Genomic DNA, 23,603 nt, shown 5'->3' with positions numbered 1-23,603 from the left:
TTACACAACTTTCTCACAGATGCGTTCACATACGTTTAGTGTTGCCAGCCAAATAAAACTCTATGTGGTTCGGATCTCCACCAAAATGTAATTAACTATTCACCTGAACACATTCTGGGGCTCAAGGCTGTGTGCGGAATGCCAAAATGAACCCACATACCATCTTTTACCATTTTCTGACATAATCACACACAATGTCTTGACGTAATGTACCCAAAATAGAAAGAATTCTCCCTCTCGCCGAGACTAATAAGCTTCCATGTAGGCTTTTGACATAATTAGTTCACATGCCGGACCTGATGTGAGCCTGGTCGAGGGTGACTCGTTCCTGCCAGGTGAGAGACCAAAATTAATTTGTAAAAAGATTGCAGTTTTTGACTCCTTGCGTGAAAGTCAATGAAACTTGGTATTTTTTTGAACGGATAGCTGTCTGAAGCATGACTGAAAGCCCTAGGGGCTCTGTGCACCTTGACGTGACAAGGTCAATAACTTTAAATCTTAAAAAAACCATCTGTAACATGCAACAAGGTTTGCACGATTGCCGTTCTGGCCAGTTACTGCTGTTCTAGTGAGTTAATTCTCTTGAACAGCTCCTCAGAATTTCCTATTCATATTTTTATTTATAACAGCTCGTGAAAAAGCCAAAAGGGCTCATGTATCACCACGTGTGGACTGCGTCCTATGGTGAATACAGAATAGTAACTTTTGTGTACCTGTGTCCCCCCCGCGGGTTAGGGGTAAGAATTTAGCCGATGCTCCCCAGCATGTCGTAAGAGGCGACTAACAGATTCTGTTTCTCCTTTTACCCTTGTTAAGTGTTTCTTGTATAGAATATAGTCAATTTTTGTGAAGATTTTAGTCAAGCAGTATGTAAGAAATGTTAAGTCCTTTGTACTGGAAACTTGCATTCTCCCAGTAAGGTAATATATTGTACTACGTTGCAAGCCCCTGGAGCAAATTTTTGATTAGTGCTTTTGTGAACAAGAAACAATTGACAAGTGACTCTATCCCATCTCCCCCCCTTTCCCCGTCGCGATATAACCTTCGTGGTTGAAAACAACGTTAAACACCAAAGAAAGAAAGAAAGTGTACCTGTGTGTACACACTTACTGATGCACAAGCATTTCACATTTAAACAATAATTACATAAGGCCTGCTAATTTCATATCATGGCAGAGTTTTTTTGTGGTACTGGTAGGCCTGATACATGACTTTGAATAGCTACCACCAGGAAGCATAGACATGTATACATAACTGTGTACAGACTCCAAATTGTGTTTCTTCATTTTTTCACATGCCATCTTTAATTTGCATGTCTTGTGATAAGCCTGATACATGATATGGACTGGCTACCAGTAGCAAGTTCAAACATAATATATATGCCTACACACTCAAAGAAAAACGTTTGCATGTAATTTGTTCAATCATAATTCTGCTTGCAGAGTAGTGTCGTGGTAAGCCTGATACATGGCATGGAATGGCTACTGAACAACAGCACCAACACGCCCAGTTGCTGGCATCTTTCTCCTTGGGGACGGAACACTTTGCTGTCTCACACGATGGCGGAAGCCAGCAAGATGACTCTCAATCTGTGGACGAGGCACCACACACGACCGTAGTGGATATGTCCGGACATGCTGTCGTCAAGTTGGTACCGGACCCAGACACACCTACTGGCGGTCAGCCAGCTAACGCTTCTCCTTTCAACCTGCGCAAGAAACGCAAGGTATTTTGTGACTGATTCATTTTGATTGAAAGTTTTTTTGAAAATTCTTTTTTAGGGGTAGGAGAGTGCATGTTTTTGTATGTGCTGTGTCATTTACAGCATACATTGGTCATGAACCTATTTTTGTAGCAATTGCCTCTGGGTTCATCCTTTTGTGATGCAAAAAGATTCATGCTTGTTTGTCAACATAGGGCACTTTTTTGAGAACCATGTTTTCTATTGACATATTGTGCAGTTACTGACTTGCTGATATGGACTAGTTATGAGTGTTTAAAAATGTATTGTGGGATGTTATTGTGTTGAACAGGTCTTCACTTGTATAATTTTTTGGTCTTCAATGTGAATTCAGTTTGTGCTCATTCACAATTCTGACTAGAACTTTACAATTAGTAGAATAATACTCCATTCTTCCTCAAAACAATATGTGAATGATTAGGGGGACAGTCTGAGAGTCAGATTGTTGTTGCTGCTGCTTGACTAACTTGACTTAACAAGGATGCCTGGGCTTGCAGATTGACCGGGAGGATTCACGAAATGATGACTACAAACTCATCCCCTCAAAGGACCGTGGCAGTGCCAAAACATTTGACATGCGCCGCCCGGTCCGTCCCATCGATCGTCAGAAGATGCGACCATGGCTTAAGAATCTTCTCGACACAGGTTCAGTGTTTGGGCTGAACTGGTTGCAACGTGAAGATGGGATCTTCCAGATCTCATGGCGGCATGCTTCTCGTCTGGGCTGGAACCTCGAGACTGACGGCGATGTCTTTGAAAGATGGGCCAGGCACACAGGTAAAGTAGTTGCTGTGCAAGGATCATTCATAGTTTTGTATTATTGCTGTTACATGAAGAGATACATGCCATTCCATGCCTGCTAGTGTGTTATCGTGTTACACTCGTCCTGTCAATAACGACCAACCAGGTGACCAACAAAAAGTGGATCTTATAGACAGGTGGTCGCTATGAAAAGGTAAATTATGTTGAAAAAAATACCTCCATGCGGATCCTTTGTGGTGGTCGTTGTGGGAAGGAGGTCTTTATCAAGAGGTAGTCATTAGGGCAGATTCAACTGTATTACATCAGTTGGCCTCCTTTGCACCTGTTACTGTGAATGTTAGCTGATTGAGCGAAAAGCTTCCTGTCATAGTATACAGTTCTATTTCCTGTAGTCTCTTTTATCCAGACTAGCTAGGTCCAGGAAGACTGTTGACTCTTTTTTATAAACATCAATAACACATGGAAACACATGGAAACCTGTCAATGTTGTAATTTAATCCGCTGAACGCTAAAGAAGAAGAAGTGATTTGATCCGTCACCGAACTTGTTTCTGTTTTCATGCGATTGCAACAAGGCCGAAATGACTTTGCTCTGTTCACATGCTCCTTTCAGTTAGTCTCTAACTCTAAGACTAGAGGCTGATGTGTCGATAGGAAAATTTATCTATATTACTGTGCGCATAATTGAGCATCGTTAAACATATTGAATTTCATTCTGGTTATTCCAGGTATATTCAAGGATGGTGATGAACCTGAACCTAAACGGTGGAAAGCCAACTTCCGCTGTGCTCTACACAGCTTGCCTGATGTCAAAGAATTGACATCGCCCACTGACAGAAAAGGTCGCAACGCCAGCAGGACATATCGCTTCTTGCGACCAAGTGAAGTTCAACCCCCAGTGAAACGCAAACAGCGATACAACATTCAGCTTCGTGAGTATTGCTTACAGAATCTTTCTCCTGTGTTGTTTTCATCCCGCCCGGCTCACAGCAAAGCAATGTGCCTTTGCTGTTCCATTAAATATCCTTCACCACCACCACCCCATTTTGAGTTCGGAGATTTTTGTTGTGTTCAAGGACAGAAATTACATTATTATATCCCGTTTTGTCAGAAACTAAGCAGTATAGGATAATTTATAATCATTTTTAGAGTTGGCAAGCAGTGGTAAGTAGAATTACATGTCTTCGATTGTATGATAATAAGGGAGAGACCGTCCGCTGGAGTTTATTTTTTTCTGAGTGGTAAAACATGTAGTTTGTTGTTGTAAATTTGTTGCCTAGCGTTGCACTATAGGACCCCATGGTTTAAAAATAGGGTGATGTGAAACTATCCAATGAAATTCCCCGAATTCCCCCAAGTGTCTATCAGAATAGCAATTGATATATCAGCATGTCCTGGTTTTTACATTTAGTCAAGTTTTGACTAAATGTTTTAACATAGAGGGGGAATCGAGACGAGGGTCGTGGTGTATGTGTGTGTGTGTGTCTGTCTGTCTGTGTGTGTGTGTGTGTAGAGCGATTCAGACTAAACTACTGGACCGATCTTTATGAAGCTTGAGTTCCTGGGAATGATATCCCCGGGCGTTTTTTTCATTTTTTCAATAAATATCTTTAATGACGTCATATCTGGCTTTTTGTAAAAGTTGAGGCGGCACTGTCACACTCTCATTAAATTACATATTCTTACTCCAATTCTCATAAATGCATTGATTTCAATCTCACATGCTAGATGTCGAAAAACTACTCAAATTACCTGCCCTTGCAAGGGTGGTAACCAAGCTAAAAACAGACGCCATAGCCGTTGCTATGCCCTGTCCCACCTGGTTACCCATAACCCACCGCGCACCACGTGAGCGCCGGCATCCGGAATAATCATTCTCGATTTTCGACGACACACGTCAGACGTGCGGAATTCGTCTGCTCACTTGGCTTTCCCTAGCCCTTGTCTTTGTGACTTTATGGGCTTGGGGGGGCCTTTACCTGTTCGCCATTCTTTTGGTGAGACCTGCCCTTTTTATTGAATTGAATTGTTGTTTGGTAGCTGCTTGTTTACAGCCGCTTCAGAAATTTACTTTTCTGGTGGACTTCGATTTTGGCCTTTTACAAGATGGCCGATAGCAAGCAGTAACTTAGGGCTAGGCAGGAAGTGAATAAGGCTGTTAGCCCTTTTTTAGAAACCTCTGTGCGGGTCGTCGACCCTTCGAGTAGTACTGCTTTTGTAGTAGCTGTTCGTGCGGATAAGGTTTCGTTTTTTCTTCCCAGCCCTCCTCTCCTCTTAAGGAGAACCAGTCAGTGTCTTCCACTTTCGGGGGACTTAACGATGAAATATGTGTTTATTTCTCAGCTGTTTCAGGCACAATCGGCCGCCCACTGTGGCGGCGTACTCCTTGGCAGCTTCGCATCGTGGTCTGGTGCAAATGGCCAGTTCGGTTCAGCCCTTTTTTGCCTCTGGTGGCTCTGGGTTGTTCGCAAGCACCCTCTCCTTTCGGGAGGGGGGGCCTGCTCCCACCTGCCTCTGACCTCTCTGATTACCTCCGGTATTTCTCAGTGTGTTGGGGGGGGGTGTACCTGCTTCGCACCGTGGTCTGGTGCAAATGGCCAGTTCGGTTCAACCCTTTCTGCCTCTGGTAGTACTGGGTTGTTCACGAGCACTCTCTCCGTTGGGAGAGGGGGCCTGCTCCCCGCCTGTCTTTGCCCGCTCTCCTTGCTTTTAGCACAGCTGAGTCGGGCATGCAGCCCCCTTACGGTTTGGAAGGGGGAGTGGGGGAGCACAGTAAGTCACAGCCTGGGCTGGTTCCCACTCTGCCTCAATGGGGGCAGGGGGCTGTGTCAGTGGCCCACCCTTTTTCGCCCTCAGGGCAGGATCGGGTGGGGGCTGTGACCGCGGCCCACCCTTTCCCGCCCTCTGGGCGGGATCGGGTGGGCGCTGTTGGACTGTCTTCTCAGTCTATGCCTCTATTGTCCTTGCCCGGCAACCGTCCCCCTCCCCCCCCCCCCCCCCCTCGGGGTGGGTGGGCGGTGGGGCTACTGGACGTCAGCAGGGGGAGGGGTGGGGATCGGCCGTTTATGGTTGCGTCTCTCAAACCGTCTCTCCCCCCTCCGGGGGTTTACTGCTGTGACGAGCCACCCCCCTCCCCATCTGGGGCGTGGCGTGGCTCAAGCCAGTCAGCACAGTGGGGGTGCCACGTACGGCCTTTCCAGGCTACGTTTACATACTCCTCCTCTGCCCCATTTGGGGCAGGTGGCTGTGTTAGCTGCCCGCACTTGTTACGCACAGCGGTCGGGGAACAATGAGCTTGGCTCTCCTTTGTTCTCGGCAGGGTATCTTGCACAGCGGTCGGGGAACAATGAGCTTTGCTCTGCTTTGTTCTCTGCAGGGTGCTGTGCCGGCTGCCTACCCCTCCACCCCTTGGGGTAGGTGAGCGGTGCCTGTGGCAGGCGGATACAGAACATGCTCTTACTCTCCAGTCTCCCATTAAATTACATATCTTACCCAACTCACATATAGCAATTAACTCTAGTTCAGTGCTGGTAACGCTGTACGCATCCCCTTGGTAACAAGGGAAGCCCCTCTAAAAAAAGAGTGACCAATACCCATAAGGCCATATTAATACATACTTCCGACTTCCATATGCGCGCGCATACGCCGCCATATGCATCATTCCATACTCAGCGAGCAGTGGGACTGGTCGTGTTTTTGTACGCTCTGGCTGTGTTCAGCCATCTGTCATTTCGTCTACGGACTTGGTCACTTACCTCTTGGTATCTTCTTGCTTGTCTTATCGTCTCTTCATGTTGAGGTGAGATCTTTCTGTTTTTTGCTTGTGTTTGTGGGCGTTTTTGACCTTAAATTGAACTTGTGAAATTTTCTTGTTTACAAAATTTTTCGTGAGTTGTTTTTGGTCATGGCGGTTTACGCCAAGAAGCGGCAGTTGTCTTAATGAGTAACTGCTGGTTCTCCGCCGACTAAGTAAACACCTGGGAAAGCAAAGGCTTCCGGACAGGCTTGTGTTTCGGTTCATGTACTGTCTTTGCAAAAAATACCGATGTTTTGGTCGTCATGCCTCCTACTCCGTTTTTGACGGCTAAACCTTTAGACAAGGTTTCTCCTGTGGATAAGCCCGCTTAGGCTTCCTTGGTTTATGTGTTTCCCGGTCGTGCGTCTGCGGACGTGGCGACATTGTTGCTCTCTTTAAGTTCACAGGTTTCTTCCTTGGCGGGGGATATCGCTTCCACGCGGGCGGAGATGCGTTCGCTGCCGGTGTGACGGGGGTTTCGTCTCTTGCCAACGTTCGCCTGCGCCGTCTGCTACTGTGTCTCAGGCTGATGTTCATGCGGAATGGGATGATGGGACCACGCCTTCGCTTGTGGCCTGTGTTCCGGTTCCCGGTGGTTCTCACCAGTTTAAAGGTATGTTTTCTACCCAAGTACCCGGGTTCTCCGGGGAAAGGGTAGAGCGTCTCCAAGAGAAAGTAACTCCGGGCTCTGGCTTTGTGGGTGAAAGTTCCGAAGCTGAGGCTGGCTCTGACTGCATTGGCAGCAGGTCGGTGGCGGTTAGGAACCTTGGAGAGCGAACGGAAGATTTGCGCAACCAACCGCTTCTTTAGATTGTGGTACGGGTGTGCGTCTTTCGCTTCCGCCCGGGGGGCAGGAAGAGAACAGTATAGCTGGCTCTTTGTTTGACTATGGGAGTCAAGCAGGGGGTCAGCTTCCGGAGGGCACGGGAGTGCCAGTCGGCTGTTCAGAAGACGGTGCTTCCGCAGGGGTGGTTGCACTGAATTCAAATTGCCGTTTAGGCTGTCAAGTGCAGTGGCACTGGGGGCTTAAGCGGCTTCAAGGTACATTAGGATCTTCTGGTGCATGTTTAGGCATCCGGTTGGTTCTGATATTTGCCAATCCGTGGCCGATTTTGCTAACGCTTTTGCGGCTGTGGCTTCCGGTTTCAGGATGGTTTGGCCTTCTGCCGTTAACACTGGGGTGTTGGTAGTTGGCGCTCATCAGTCTTCGGCTTTCGGTTCCGTTGTTGCGGTTCCTCTGCTGTTACTCAGGCTAAATGCACTTCCTTTTCCAGGCTTTCAGCTGGTATGAGGCAGGTGGATGGAATATCCTTTCGGAGTTCCGGCTTTTGGGTAATTTGTTCCGAACCTTTCCCTTTTGGCAAGTGTTGCTTTTTCGGGATTGGTTCCGGCTCTCATCCTTTTGTAGATGGTTAGAATACCACTGTACAGGATGATGAGGATTTGGAAGACTAAGCTTCTGGGGCAGATGGAGACGTCTCTTTGTTGTCTTTCAGCGAAGCTGCCATCTTTGTTTCATGGATGGCAGAGGTTTCTACGCGCTTTTTCCCTGTAGGGTTAGCGGTAGCATTGTCATCTGCCTTTTCTCCTCCATCTTTTTTGGCGTGTCTTGCTCCTTCTTAGGATCAATTTGCGAACTCAATCGATGCTTTTCCCCCATCTCTGCCTTTGTTGGCATCTCAGGGGGAAGCTCATACTTCAGCTTTGCCGCGTTTTGCGCATTTTCAGCTGACCTGAGCCTTTTAAGGGAATCTTAGAACGTTATGTTCTTGGATTCTCTGTTGGGGTCGTTTGGGCTTGTGAAATTTGTTTTTTCACAATTGAGGCTCCTTTGTTACCACTTCCTTTGTGGGCAACGCTCGGCTTAGCTCCTGCGGTGGCGGGGCTTTAGCTTGCGTCATCTGCTCAAGCAGCGCGTCTCGCGCTGATCGCTATCCGTAGGCTTCGGTTTACTCCAAGCTTAAGAACGTAGTTTATTCGTTTGCTTTTTCTACGGAACCGCCACCGGGTTCCCCGGAATTGGCGAACATCCGTCTGGATGTTAATAGCAAGGAGTGACTGTCTCTCTGTCAGAACAAGGATCTCCTGGCTATGTTTCATTATGGCCGCACTCCTTTACATTTACCGCTTTTTAACAAATCTCGTTTCTGCGCTCTCTCGTGCGCGGTTACGTCCTATCTGGATATTTTTGTGTTCCGTCAGGACGCGGATACGAAGGATGTAGCTTTGCTTTTAGCCTGGGTGTAGGTCTCTTTCAAAAAGGTTTGTTCTTTTGGCGAGACTTTAATCTCTTCTTTTCTTGAAGGTTCCTCTTTGTGAGTTCGCTTTTATGCACAGGGATTCTTCTCTATCTTAAAAGCTCACTGCAGAAGGAAAGCGCACGGCAGGCCTTGGCTTTTTATTGTTTTCAAATAAAGGCTTCAGGCTCGCCGTTCTCGACTTTATCTTTTGTCTCCTTACCCTCGCGTTCGTGGCAGGGTTCTGTGTCTAATATCCACCTTTCTTCCCCCTGAGGCAAGTTAGCGGTGGGTGTTGGTAGGCACACAAAAGCACGCTTTCTTTCACTCTTGTGGCAGTTATGTCAACTGGAAGTTAGTTCTCGGCATCACTCTTCTTTCGCCTTTGTGTTTAACACAGCGGCTGGGGGGGATTAGGTTTCCCTCTTTGTGGGGGGAGACACGGGGGCCTCCCTTTTTGGTTCTCTTTCATGGTTCGTTTGGTATTTCAGAGCTTCAGGGTTCTGATTTTTTTTCTAAGTCATGCGTTTGTTGAGCCGTTTTTGGATCTCTTGGAGATTGTGCAAGCGGCCCTTGATAGAAGTCCTTTGCTCCAGGTGTAACTGGGAGTGCAGGGCTGGAGCACATTAGATGTCTAAGGCTTCTCAGCTTTTATAGGACCCTTTGTGGTCTGTTGGGTGTTAAGCAATAGAACAAAGGGTTGGAACATGTGTTGTTTCAAGTAGACAACTCCACAGGGGGCTTTTCTCATCAAGAAAAGGGGGTCTCTCACTCCCTATCGCTTCCTCACGGATCATGAGAGGTTTTGGTGGTTTTACCATCACGAGATCTTTTTAGCAGCGAAGTACCTTCATGAGAGTCTCTATGACTGGGCGGACTCTCTAAGTCTGTCGGCCAAATGGCCACTTGGAGCAGACTCTCTTTGACCACGTGTTTTTGTTCCTTCGGGGGAATGGGAGAAATTTCTATTAATGAGTTTTTGCCTTTTGGTACTATCGCCTTTTGCTTATCTTCGTCGCCCGACTGCCGGGCATGGAAATTTTTACTCTTGTTTTACTTTGAGCGGCCTGCTGGTCGCACAGTTTGGGCCCGTTCTTTTTGGGTTGCTAGACCTCGTTAGGCTGGCAAGAGGGCTCCGGTTTTGCTCACACTCGTTTCTCACGGGTGTCTACTGTAGGATATTTTTGAGTTGCTCGGGCTCTTCTGCCCGTCAACTCTGGACTGGTACTTGTCTTGTTGTCTGGCGTGGAACAGATGGCTTATGTTTTAACGGATAGAACTCCTCTTCTCTCGGTACAATGAAGGTGGCGAGCCACCTATTTTGGCTTTCCGTTCTTTTTCTCTCACGTCTTTGTTTAAGACATTATGTGATATCAGTTTTACTGAGACAGCTCGGTGCTAATTTTTCTCTTGGTGGCGTTTTAGCCAGCAAGTTTAAGAGGGCCTACGTTAGGCTTGCTGAAAGCTGATCTTCAGTCCTTTCTTGGACTTTGCTCCTAGTTTTAGGGTTTTTGTGATTGGATTCTTTGACTCTTTTACTTAACTAGCCTTGCTGATCAACACGGAAATCGGCCATGCTTACTCGGGTAGCTTCTGTGAGAAGTGGGAGTAAGTGTTTTTTCTGTTATTTTGCTATAGACAGATTTTCGGAGAAAGACTGATCTATGGCGCTTAGGTTTCTTTTGGGTTTTCTGGCATATAAGCGGAATCTGGAGTTACCAACTTTGATTCACCGTTCAAATCTTAATCACTATTTTGGCTCCCCTAGAGCCATATTGAGCCTTTTGGTCTGTTCGAGTTTTGAAGATTTTTTCTGACTTGCACGGATTGCTTGAGATCATTAAATCTAAGGGCTCTTGTTCTTATCTTTCTGCTTCGTCGCCCTTTAACCTTGAACGGTTATATACGACGTTAAACACTGATTAATTTATATAAAGGAAGAAAGTATGTCTTTCAACTTTGGTAGGGGTAATGACTTGTTGAGGTCAACCTTGCCTAGATGGACTGCCACAGTGTTCAGGTATGCCTTCAAGTGGTGGCAGTAGACAGGGGGGGGGGGGGGGGCAGTCAGTCAGTCCTCCCCCTTCGAACAGCACGGACTCTATTTTCCTTGCTTGAGCATTTTTATGGCTCTTGGAGATTCTGATGTACATTTTTGTACGGTTATAGCCCTCCACAGTTTTCCGTTAAGGACTCTGCACACTAGATCGGAATCTCAGGAACTTCTTTTTATCTCACTCGTTATGGTGCGCTTTAAAGACATCTCGAGAGTAATGTTAGCCAATTGGGTCTCCACCATAGTTAGACAAGTTTATGTATGGTGGCAGAGTCAGGCAGGGGATGTCAGGGCAGTTTTGCCCTTTACTACAGCTAGGCCTCACGGGGCAAGAGATTGGGCTTCCACTCTAGCTGTTCTTCGATTTGGTCTCCTGGCAGAACTGTGTTCTTGAGTCGGCTTGCTGGCTTTATTGAAAGGTTTTTCATTGGTGTTTATCTCAGAGATGCCTATGCATTGAGATAGGATGTGTTTCTGGGTTACCTGCTCTGTTAGCGGCAGGACAGTTTCTCAATTCCTGATTGGGTTAAGTGCCCTCCACCTATAGTAGCAATCTGCTATATGTGAGTTGGGTAAGATATGTAATTTAATTAAAAATTTTAGTAATAAATTTTCATTTGATTAATATACTTACCCAACTCACATCGTTTATTCCCTCCCGCCTCCCCGCTGTGGGGGGTGGATTTCTAAAAAAGGGGAGTGAGTTGGGCTTCGTTTGGAATGATGCATATGGCGGCGTATGCGCGCGCATACGGAAGTCGGAAGTATGTATTAATATGGCCTTATGGGTATTGGTCACTCTTTTTTTAGAGGGGCTTCCCTTGTTACCAAGGGGATGCGTACAGCGTTACCAGCACTGAACTAGAGTTAATTGCTATATGTGAGTTGGGTAAGTATATTAATCAAATGAAAATTTATTACTAAAATTTTTAATTCTTTGTGTTCTGACACAATGGTTTGTGGGGACTCGGACTACAGTATCGCCTTGCCAGTGGTCATTGTCCTCAGCCAGCATCCGTCACCCCCCCCCTCCTCGGGGTGGGTGAGCGGTGGGGCTACAGGACGTCAGCAGGTGGACGAGTGGGGGACGGCCGTTTACGGTTGCGTCCCTCATTCAGTCTTTCCCCCCTCCAGGGGTTACAGCTGTGAAGAACCTCCCCACTCGGGGAGCGGCGTGGCTCAAACCAGGCAGACTGCTTTTCAGCACTGGGACGCTTCTCTCGCACAGCGGGTTTCGCGTTGCCAGTGGTCATTGTCCTCAGCCAGCATCTGTCACCCCTCCTCCTCAGGGTGGGTGAGCGGTGGGGCTACAGGACGTCAGCAGGTGGACGAGTGGGGGACGGCCGTTTACGGTTGCGTCTCTCATTCAGTCTTTCCCCCCTCCAGGGGTTACTGCTGTGACGAACCACCCCCCTCCCCACTCGGGGAGCGGCGTGGCTCAAACCAGGCAGACTGGTTCTCAGCACTGGGATGCTTCTCTCGCACAGCGGGTGGGGTACTGCTGGCCGGGCTTGGCTTTGTCTCGTACCCCCACTCTCCCTCCTTCTCGGCAGTGCGCTGTGCCAACTACCAACCCCTCTCACCCCTCACGTCAGGTGGGCGGTTTGGGTTGGCAGGCAGAGACTGATCACGCTTTTCACTCTCACTCTTGGCGGTGTTATCAGCAGGAGTTTTAGTGCGCTGCCTCCCCCGTCTCCCCTCCTTTTGTGTTTTGACACAACGGCTGGTCGGGATTCGGACTCCTTGGTTGAGGAGGGAGAGTGTGTAGCGCTGCCTACTGCTTGTAGGCTTGCTATGCAAAAAGCGGCTGCTGTGGCAGCTTACTTTTTCCCAAGGGCTAGTTTTTCCGCTCTTAATTGACTCTCACAAGAGGTGTTGCTACTTTCATAGGACAGTCCTATGAGTGGTGGCTTATTGAACACAAGGTGGGGGGGGGGGGGGGGGCGTTCAGTCCTCCCTCTGTTCCTTTACAGGTGTTCAAGAGTCCAGAGCCTGGTGTTCTTCTCTCGCCGGTGGTGTTCCTCTCGCCTATGCGAAGTTTTGCCAACAGCTCTTTGGAGGTCTGATGACGTGTTCATTAATTTTTTACCTTCTGGACATCTCCTGCTCTTAACTTGATGGGGCCATTGCCTTGCCCTCGTTAGTTTCTGCAGGACAGGTTCCCTCAGGGACATAAGTAAGTTCCCTCCGCCTTTAGGAGCAATCTGCATTTATGAGAATTGGAGTAAGAATATGTAATTTAATGGAAAATTTCAATAGTATATTTTCATTTGATGAATATACTTACCCAATTCTCAGTTAATACCCTCCCATCCATCCCCGCTACTTAATTTCCTAAGGGTTTTTGAGAAGTCTCGAATGATTATTCCGGATGCCGGCGCTCATGTGGTGCGCGGTGGGTTATGGGTAACCAGGTGGGACAGGGCATAGCAACGGCTATGGCGTCTGTTTTTAGCTTGGTTACCACCCTTGCAAGGGCAGGTGATTTGAGTAGTTTTTTGACATCTAGCATGTGAGATTGAAATCAATGCATTTATGAGAATTGGGTAAGTATATTAATCAAATGAAAATTTACTATTGAAATTTTCCATTTTTCAATAAAATTGATTGAAATTTTGGCAAAGCAATCTTCGACGAAGGCCGGACTTTGCTATTCCATTTCAGCTTGGTGACTTAAAAATTAATTAATGAGTTTGGTCATTAAAAATCGGAAACTTGTAATTATTTTTTATTAAACGATCCAAAAACAATTTCATCTTATTCTTTGTCATTTTCTGATTCCAAAAATATATACATATGTTATATTTGGATTACAAACAAGCTCTGAAAATTAAAAATATAAAAATTATGAATAAAATTAATTTACCGAAATCGATTTAAAAACAATTTCATCTTATTCCTTGTCGGTCCCTGATTCCAAAATCATATAGATATGATATGTTTGGATTAAAAACAAACTCAGTAAGCTAAAAAGAATAGACATACAGAAAAGCGTGTTATCCTTCTCAGCGCGACCATTTCCGCACTATTCTGGCTTGTCGATTTCACTGCCTTTGCCACGAGCGGTGGACTGACGAAACTACGAGTATGCGGTCTTGGTGAAAAAAGCAGTGCGTTCAGTTTCGTTCTGTGAGTTCGACAGCTTGACTAAATGTTGTTATTTCGCCTTACGCGACTTGTTTTTTTTTAACTGTCCCCAAGACACAAACATTATTATTATTATTATTATTAAGACACAAACATTCAGGTACGCTGTGTGTAATCCAACCTGATTGACATGATTACCCACACTTTGCAGTTATTGACTCACAATGTACTTTTGTTCCCCTCTTGTAAGGTTCCTCTCTGATGTCTTTCTTTCCAGCTTATGGTGTTCTTGATCGGCATGGAAGCGATGACAGTGGGTCTCAGCATGGAGAATCCGATGAAAGAGTAAGTTTTTTTTATCATATCTATCTCCGCTATTTTGAGGATAGTGGCTGTCTTCTCAAGAAAAAAGTTGGGCCGGAATAAAAACATCTGCACAGAAAATAATTGAGGAATATTCTTTTTTATATTTAGTCAAGTTTTGACTAAATATTTTAACATCGAGGGGGAATCGAAACGAGGGTCGTGGTGTATGTGCGTGTGTGCGTGTGTGCGTGTGTGCGTGTGTGTGTGTGTGTGTGTGTGTGTGTAGAGCGATTCAGACTAAACTACTGGACCGATCTTTATGAAATTTGACATGAGAGTTCCTGGGTATGAAATCCCCGAACGTTTTTTTCATTTTTTTGATAAATGTCTTTGATGACGTCATATCCGGCTTTTCGTGAAAGTTGAGGCGGCACTGTCACGCCCTCATTTTTCAACCAAATTGGTTGAAATTTTGGTCAAGTAATGTTCGACGAAGCCCGGACTTCGGTATTGCATTTCAGCGTGGTGGCTTAAAAATTAATTAATGACTTTGGTCATTAAAAATCTGAAAATTGTAAAAAAAAATAAAAATGTATAAAACGATCCAAATTTACGTTTATCTTATTTTCCATCATTTGCTGATTCCAAAAACATATAAATATGTTATATTCGGATTAAAAACAAGCTCTGAAAATTAAATATATAAAAATTATTATCAAAATTAAATTGTCGAAATCAATTTAAAAACACTTTCATCTTATTCCTTGTCGGTTCCTGATTCCATAAACATATAGATATGATATGTTTGGATTAAAAACACGCTCAGAAAGTTAAAACAAAGAGAGGTACAGAAAAGCGTGCTATCCTTCTTAGCGCAACTACTACCCCGCTCTTCTTGTCAATTTCACTGCCTTTGCCATGAGCGGTGGCCTGACGATGCTACGAGTAAAATGGCATTGCGTTCAGTTTCATTCTGTGAGTTCGACAGCTACTTGACTAAATATTGTATTTTCGCCTTACGCGACTTGTTTATGTGTTGTTATTACCTGGTACCTCTCTTTACGACCCCTCTCTTTTACGGGTCCCTCAATATTACGACCGACTTTTCTCCGACGGATTTTTTCTCCTTCTTTGTCTTAGTATTTCTCACCTCCATATTACGTCCACCTCTCTGATACGACATACGACCGTCCATACGTGGACTTATAACGACTTTTCCCAAAATTATCACGGGTTTGGTTTACTCTAACTTGTATCTCCAGTCGAGTCAGTACGCAATACGGACACAAACACGTGTTGAAATCCTGTACATGTACAACATCACTTCGGCACTCAAACGGCTGAAGCCATGGTTTTTGATTTCTAATTCAGGTCATTACCGTATTTGACGGATTACAAGACTCACCGTTTTATATGCCGCACCCTCGACTTTAAAAAAAAAATTGGGACGAGCCACGGATAGGCCGCGTCACTATATTAGCCGCCGTCGAAAAAAATATAATCAGATCGTGTCAATCAATCAAAACAACCAAGCAAACGAAAGTACGGTATTTGGCGAAATCGGCTCCGAGAATAAACAAGTGAAACAAAGGAGAAAAGTGAAAAAGATTGAAGAAAAATATCACACACACAATTTGTAACCAACACACACATGTAGTCCCGCCCGGAATAAGCTTTTTTGGGATGATTTACGACTTTTGCGCACATTTCGAGCAGACGAAAACACAACATGGCTGCTCTCGCTCCTCCAACTATCGTGAGACACAAAAAAACGAAATCTCGCGCGCGCGAGATCCTGATACATCCGGTGTTTCTCTGTACGCTATCTTGTCACGACGATTTGTTGACAAACGAAGATTTGCGAAAGAAAGAGAAAAGCGCCGAGTCTTGAGTAGAGAGCTAATAAAGTACCGGTAATCGCTAATCGAGCGAAATGAAAATCAGCGGCGACTTCCATTAGGTGAATGCTATTCAAGTTTAGGTGACGTTTTAGCCGCATCTTTTTATAAGCCGCAATGCGATTTTTTTTTTTTTAAAGTCGCGGCTTGTAGTCCGTCAAATACGGTACTTTATTTTGACTAGATAAAGGTCAGTTGCCAGATATCTGCTTCATTTTGCAAAGAACTCTGCAGGAATTCCTACCTTATAAACAGGCCATGTTACAGAAACGTCATGAAAGTAATCCGCAGATCGAACCCAAACCGAAAGTTGTGGTGATGTCATTTTGCGATGTACGTCAGCGAAGCTCGTGCACATGTGGTCTGTCTTGCTAAAAACAATGGCTCACGTACATGGTTTCAAAATCTGGAACTGGTTTTTTGTTTTTCCCGATCCGTGACCAAGTGACGCAATATAGAACCACGCGTTCGTTTGAATCAATAAACTCTCCTCAGGCAGTGAAGTTTGAAGGTGTCAGTAGTGTAGTCTCCTAAATTGCTCAACACTGTGGACAGTCCGAAGTGCAGTTATGTCCCGTGAATGAGCGAGTCAATGTTTTATCGTGAAAACTGACGCTTTTCGCTACAATTTTACATCAGTTTTAACACACTGCCGCGGTTCTTAACGTCTGCAAAGGCTTACAAGTTTTTGAAACAAGCGTTTGGGACACTTCTTTGTTTTTAACCAAATCTCTGCATGACTATGATTAGAATCTGGTATCGAGATCAATGTGCATGCTTTGGGGCCGCATACTTTCGTTCGACCTCAGCGTGTTTTAATTTGCAAACCCTTAACCCACGAGTAGTTACGGGGCTTCATTAAACAAGCAAGACAACTATGTGTGGGTAAATAATTGAATAGAAAACTCCATAACCATAACCATAACCGTTTTAAGGAAAGAATAACATAAACCAATCCTCCATGTTACGACCCCTCCATATAACGACCGAATTTCAGTTACATTTTCAAAGTCGTTATAGAGAGGTACCACTGTAGTATGTTTTGTGGCTGCCAGGAATGGTCTTCAAATTGCCTTAAAGGCACAGTGCTCCTCCCATAAACCATCACAGATACTCTCAGGCTTTTACACACAGTACAAACACCCTTCCATTTGAACGCTCACCAAACGGGAACATCCTAGGTGCCCTACGTAAAGAGCGAGCAATTTTTAAAGAATTAATTTTGCGCCGATTGCTCAGAGACAATCAGACCGTGGTGCGTTTTGGCGCTAGACCTAACTTTTAAAATCTGAATAATAAATTGACAGCTTGTTACACAAACATTCTTAAATCATAAAAGAATTCTTTTTTCATCAAGACAAGATCAGTACAATTCGAAGTTTTGAAAGTTTGAAAAAAGAAAAGCCCGGAAGCAGGATCACGCAAGGTCGTGGTTCTTGTAGCAGACGACGGTTTATAGGCATCGCCAGTTCCTCTGAACAGTCAAAAGCCATCGCTAGAGTTTTTGTGAACCACAGCCGTTTGTTTCGTGCATAGTCAGAGGTACATAATAACGTGCTATTGCAGATAAGCTCGCATCGAGTCGCATTCAAATTACTAACTGACGACTACATTGTGAAAAAGGGAAACTGGATCACACGGGTTTACAATGGCTCAGGGGTAAGATAAACCACGCAAAAATCAATTCTTTGAAAATTGCTCGCTCTTTACGGAGGGCACCTAGGATGTTCCCATTTGGTGAGCGTTCAAATGGAAGGGTGTTTGTACTGTGTGTAAAAGCCTGACAGTATCTGTGATGGTTTACGGGAGGCGCACTGTGCCTTTAATAACGGCTAAAATTTTTTTTCGTTGGTTGGTATGTTTGTGCAGAACACAGATGAAGAGCAGTTTTCAGATCAAGTACGGGCATTTCCACACTGTGACCATGACTATGCAATCAGGAATGAGAAATCAGACGGTAAGTGTAAAGTGTGACACGTATGTGCATGTGTGAACACAATGCTTGTATGAATAAGACAAATGTGTTTTGTTAATGACAGTGACAAATACTTAAAAATATAAAGAATAATTATGAAGCTGTGTAAGGTAAATACACACTGCTTTAGCAATAATACTGGCTTCCAGTGTGGTAGGTTTGTAACTTACTGGTGAGCATTTTCAGGTTTAGATTCCCTTTTTACTGCCAGTACACAGAAAGAATTCAAAGGAGTGCTTTTGATTTGTGATATTTATTGTTCTTTTTCTATGCTGTCATATTTAAGTTGGTGCCCACATTCCAGCTCAAGAAGCATTCTCATGTTAGATTTTTATATTTTCTGTTTCAGAAGAAGAAAGGACATCTGAAATACTTTCTCGTCACAACAGTGGATATGTCTTGATCAAAACTAAAGATGCTCATGAATATGAGTTTAAACTGACGCCCACTGATAGTGGTTCTCAGCCCAACAATTCCAAAAGACCTGCTGCGTCACCTAAAACTCCACCTAAACAGGGGAAAGGTGTCAAGAAGAAACTAACCAGCAGCAGTCCATCAAAGAAAGGGAAAGGAAAGGGGGGACAACAAAAAAGCCCTGCCGTGAAGAAAGATGCAAAGCCGGTGAAGAAGATGAAGAAGTCGGGTGAAAAAGAAGCTTCTCCTGCTACCAAGGTCAGCCTGAAAGCACTTCTGTCTGGCCGCAAAAAGGGTGCTGGCAGCAAGAGAGCCAGGGCGGGACAGCCAGCCACCACCCAAGTCATCAAGAAGACCAGGGGAGGAAAGAAGGCAGGGGGTGTGGCAACCAGAGGGAAAAGCAGGAAGGACGGCAGCAAGACTGGGGCAGATACCTCTCAGCAGGGTCCAGGAGGGTTGGAAGCATTGCTAGAGGCTGCCAGTCAGATCGACCGTATGGCAGCCCTGACATCACCCTCCACCACAGCACCCACAACTACCAAGTCCACTTCTGTGGCAAGGTCAAAACGTTCTGCTGCACCGGTTAGTTCATCAGTTGCCCGTCCCCTGCTACAATCACCCCCAATCATCTATGCCACCCCGGCGTCTGTGGGGCATCAAATCTCACAGCAGACAGTTTCTGGTGTTGGTGCACCGATAATGTTTGCTGCCAGGCATCCCTTAGTTGCCACTCCTGTCACAGCAGGAACTACATTTATCCCAGTCCCACACACAGTTCTGGCCCCTGTCACATCAGGGGCTGTCTCTGTATCCCTGCCCACGCAGGTGTCCCATAGCATGCTGCAGAAATTCCTGGGCCTCTCTGCCATTTCGACTGCCTCCCCTGTGTCACCTGTGCTGTTTACGGTAGCTGGCTCCTCAGCCCCTGTTCAGTCACAGTCATCAAAGGCTTCAGACACTCTGACCAACTTACAGGTTCCAGCTGTAAGCGCAAGTACCACAGTCGCTGGTAGCGTCAAGAAGGAGGAGGCACGGACACACAGAACAGTTGCAGAAATACTCGACGCACCTCCAGTTCCCCTGCACATGGCTCCCGCACCTGAAGCAGGGATGAGCATGCTCAAACATTTGCTTCGTCTCACCGGTCCGGGCTTGGCTGCATCACCACCAACCACCATTTTTTCTGCACCTACCCACACCATCATCCCTGCAGCTCCTCAGATACTCACTCCCCTTGTGGCTGTGCTGTCTGCTTCTGAGGGTATGCCGAAAGAAACAATTGCAGCTGAAACCCCCCAGGTTAAGATTGAGCCTGATGTTAGTTCAATGGAGACAGAGAACACAGATGACAATGGCAGCAGTTACAAAATTCTGTCCGAATATGAAGTGGGTTCTTCACAAGAAGGACAAGAAGACAGTAAGAGTTTCCCTTATATCCGTGTCAGTACCACAAAGGTTTTGGTGGAACCAGAGCCCAGCACAGCTGAAGAGACAGTAATTACGAGTGATTCTGTAAATAACCCCTCTGTGTCACAAAGTGCTGTTGGTTCTTCAATGCAACCAACTCAGACGACAGCTTCAGTCCATTCTACTGACAGCACTCTGGTCAGCTTTACTGCTCCGCTGGCGACAGTAAGCCAGGCAAATGCAGTCAAATCAGAAACTCTTTTGAAACAGGAGCCTGATGTTTCATGTCATGCAACACCATCCGAGCCCCAAGCATCAGGGTCTGGTGCACAAATCAGTCTGACTTTGCCGCCAGGACTGCTCCAGCCACAGGGTCAGCTGGGCTCCGGGAGTTTGGCCCCTACAGTGACAGTCACCTTGCCCCCACAGATCTCCATCCCCGGCTCCCATGGCCCATCAGGCTCCACAACCACCTACACCCAGTCCATGGACCTCATGCAGTTCCTCAACTTGTGTGCAGCCAGTGGCAACAGTCAGGTCATCATCAAGACGGAGGCTCCCATTGGCACAGACATGACAGCCTTGGGCACATCCTTTGGCAAAGAGGAAGTGCACCTTACACTTGGGCAGACAGAAGGAGACCCATCTGCTTCCCCAAAGTTTATTCTGGTGGACACCAGTCTGCAAGCGCCAGCAGCAGTCTCGACTGCGCAGACAGAGGGTTCACAGCTAGAGACTGCAGTTACAGAGCACATGGAGGTGTCTGCTGCATCCACAACTATGGTAACTCACACAGAAACCTCAATGTCAGCGAGTGAGTCAATGCCGCTTGCCGATTTCATGCAGGTGCCACAAGAGATGACAACGGAAGAGGTCACCTCCGGAAACAGTGTTGAAGTTGTGCCTAATCAGTACACTTGTATCATGAATGAAGGGGACATTTCGTCTTTGTCAGAAGACCAGCAGGGAGCAGACAGTTTTGTTGTTGATAGCATGTTGTAGTATTTTATTTTATTAGTGGACTCTGAAGTTGTGCGTGGTTTTCATTGTGCACTCATTAATCATCGTTATTTTTTTTAATGTATTCTCATTCAACCATCTTTTTAAGAAATCGGTAAATGAATTTGAAATGAACAGCTGGGGATTTCAGTGCAAACTTGAGTTCTCTAATCTGTGTGTGTGTGAGCTCTCTGTGGTCTTGTAGAGATACAGGACAACCCACACCGACTCATCCCTGATTTAGACATTGCCAGGATTGCTGGTACAGAGAAGTTCTGTTCAGTTCTGGTGGGTTCTTGGTGAAAGAGGTCACAACTCTTCACTACCACAGACAGTGACCGTGGTCGCCCCTTTGCATTGGCACACACGATGACGTGATGTCAGTTTGAAAGGGCCAAGAAATATACATATTTTTTCCCCCAGTGTTTTTCCCAGCTTGTAAATCTGTTGCCTGCATTTAATTTAGATAGATCTGCATGTTGTTTTGCGTCCTGGTACTGGTAAACTTGTAGGGGAGACCGGGGCTAGTCCGCCTACTTTTATGCTTTTGGTAGCATAACTGGCGAGTTTGACGAACTAGAAGACTGATTTTTTATTTTACATCAAGACAAATGTGTAGCTGATATCAATGTGCAGACAGTTTTTATGTGCGCATGAACATTTGTTGTACATACTGCTTTAAGTAGACCTACCCTAACGTAGGCGAACTTGCCCCAAGTCGGGGTAAGTCCGCCTACAGGGTGGGGCAAGTCCGCCGCTCTCATCCCATAGTAGGTACAAGACTAGTAGTGGGCAAGCTTTATACACACACGCACGCACGCACACACAGTCAGTCAAACAAGCACCCGATCAGTGGGAAAGCTTTTTTAATTCCCTTCAATATTTAGGTTCAAAAATGCCAATGACAAAATACAAAAGAATGTCGAAAGAATGTAACACAAATCGGCGTCAGTCTTTTTTAGACATGAATCTGCAATCTTTACCATCGAGAATAGATGGAGTCACCATCAGAGTCACAGTTATGGCAGATGTAAACTGGACTGTTCCCCACACCTGCACATTCTTCATGGCGGACTTGCCCCATGACAAATAGGCGGACTTGCCCCCGCACGGGCAGGCAACTCTAGTGCCAGATAGCGAGCACAACATGGAAAGGAAGAAGCAAAACTTTCGTCAGAACTCGACCTTAATTAACGCACTTTCACTCGACACCAAAACTAAGTATTTGTTCTCAGAGGTAATGCATCAAAACCTAAGTCAACTGCTATGCATTCATGTTACAAAAATGAAGAAAAACACTTTTTGTGATCTGTACTCACGATATATGGGCGCGCAACCTCTGAACTTCTGCAGGATATGGCGGGAAGTAGGGACACCATTCTCACATGGTGTGAAAGACTAAAAGGTGGCAAACGTAAGAATAAACAGACAAAGACGGATGTGCCCCGGGGGCGGACTAGCCCCGGTCTCCCCTATTATTAAAATAAAAGAAGGGAACTGGGTGTTGAGGAAAAAGGTGAATCTCAGCTTCATACCTTCATGACTTTTCTCCAAATCAAGCTACTCTTTCCTTTTTTATTTGCAGCTGACCTGTTTGGCAACTGTAACAAAAAAATTCACACAGGAGAATTGTAAGAGTGACTTTTTTTAGTCACTGTAAATACATTGTAATATAAAATTCACAATGTCAGTTGAAATCTGTCTGTATTATACAGTTCCCCCCCCCCCCCCCCCCCCTCTCCCCTGCAAGCAGCTTTGACTACGAAGTGTTGCTGTATGTGTACATTAGCAGGAACAGTCCTGAAAAAGTAAAGAGTAGATGTGTGCAGAATGGATTGCCCAGAGCCTCACAAAAGTGTCTGTATCTCTAAAACTATTGGGAGTTTTTGATTGAAACTTCACTTAATCCTCAAACTCTGTAGGACCCTCCCATCAACCACTTTCCGAAGGATTATCTTTGTGAACAAACAAATAAACAATGACATAATTTGAACTGGACAGTCCGGATGATGTGGGCGACCCATGTGGAATTAAAGAAGGATTTTACAATGTTTATCCCTATTCCGATGGCGTGGGTCATGTACGACCCATACTTTTTATGTTGAATCCTTCTTCTAAAGTATGGGTTGTACACGACCCACATCATATGGACTGTGTCGTCCAAAGCTTGATCCGGTGATGGTTGACAAGCAGTGTATTTTCTCTCCTCACTGAAACAGACCTGGTTACCCAAATTATTTTGGAGTACATGTTATTTTAGAATTAGGTTGGTGTTGCTAATGTTGGCGTTTGGTAACCACGGGATTACGATTTTGGTCATCACATTACTAATATTTTACTTGGTCAATACTCTGTCTGTGTCAAGTATTGCAGATATAAACATATCTGCTGAAAGAAAGAAATTGTAAGTACGTAGCTCAATGCTGGCACATTTTTGAAAGAATAGTTCATGTTCAACAAGACTGTAGTTACAAAACATAACCTTTAATCAGAAACAGACTGCCAATGTTCCAAATAAAGAATAAAAAAACAAGAAAGGTAACATTTTTGGAATGTTTAGTTCAGGACTAAACAGAACATTCACAAGAACTTTGACCTAACAGCCTTTAAAAATGAACAAACAAGAGACATAAGGGACAAAAATAAGTTATGCTTTTCATTTCTCATTTTCATTACTTTATTGTCCCATCGCTGGGAAATTCGGGTCGCTTCCTCCCAGTGGAAAGCTAGCAGCAACGGAGTCGCGCTACCCAGGTGTCTGCGTGTTTAGGTGTATTCAGCCACCTGCACTTATGGCAGAATGACCAAGGTCTTTTACGTGCCATTGTGATAACACGGGGGTGGGACATGGCTTCCGTCTCTGGGTCTGCACATAAAGTTGACCCGTGTCCGTCCCGGCCCGAATTCGAACCTGCGACCTTCCGAT

At 45.3% G+C, this 23,603-nt stretch overlaps 1 protein-coding gene and 2 long non-coding RNA genes across 3 annotated transcripts in view; 1 reads left to right on the top strand and 2 right to left on the bottom strand.

Moving 5' to 3' along the window:
* The window catches only part of LOC138959325 (uncharacterized), a 282,799-nt gene that overhangs the window by 34,287 nt on the left and 224,909 nt on the right, over positions 1 to 23,603 (bottom strand). The window lies entirely within an intron of this gene.
* Positions 1,410 to 21,815, top strand: LOC138959311 (uncharacterized). The gene is made up of 6 exons (XM_070330736.1): positions 1,410 to 1,726; positions 2,239 to 2,518; positions 3,231 to 3,434; positions 13,956 to 14,023; positions 17,752 to 17,839; positions 18,207 to 21,815. The coding sequence occupies exons 1-6, from the start codon at positions 1,478 to 1,480 to the stop codon at positions 20,678 to 20,680; spliced, it is 3,363 nt and encodes a 1,120-aa protein (XP_070186837.1). The 5' UTR covers positions 1,410 to 1,477; the 3' UTR covers positions 20,681 to 21,815.
* Positions 14,136 to 23,603, bottom strand: part of LOC138959312 (uncharacterized) — a 110,255-nt gene continuing 100,787 nt past the window's right edge. Inside the window, exon 2 of the long non-coding RNA XR_011453686.1 lies at positions 14,136 to 14,999. This is a non-coding gene — a long non-coding RNA (uncharacterized lncRNA). The remainder of the gene's footprint in view (positions 15,000 to 23,603) is intronic.

The sequence above is a fragment of the Littorina saxatilis genome, linkage group LG2 (assembly GCF_037325665.1).
Source record: "Littorina saxatilis isolate snail1 linkage group LG2, US_GU_Lsax_2.0, whole genome shotgun sequence".
Taxonomy (NCBI): Eukaryota; Metazoa; Mollusca; class Gastropoda; order Littorinimorpha; family Littorinidae; genus Littorina; species Littorina saxatilis.
The sequence above is the reverse complement of the archived record's forward strand: the minus strand, read 5'-3'. Positions and strand labels throughout refer to the sequence as shown.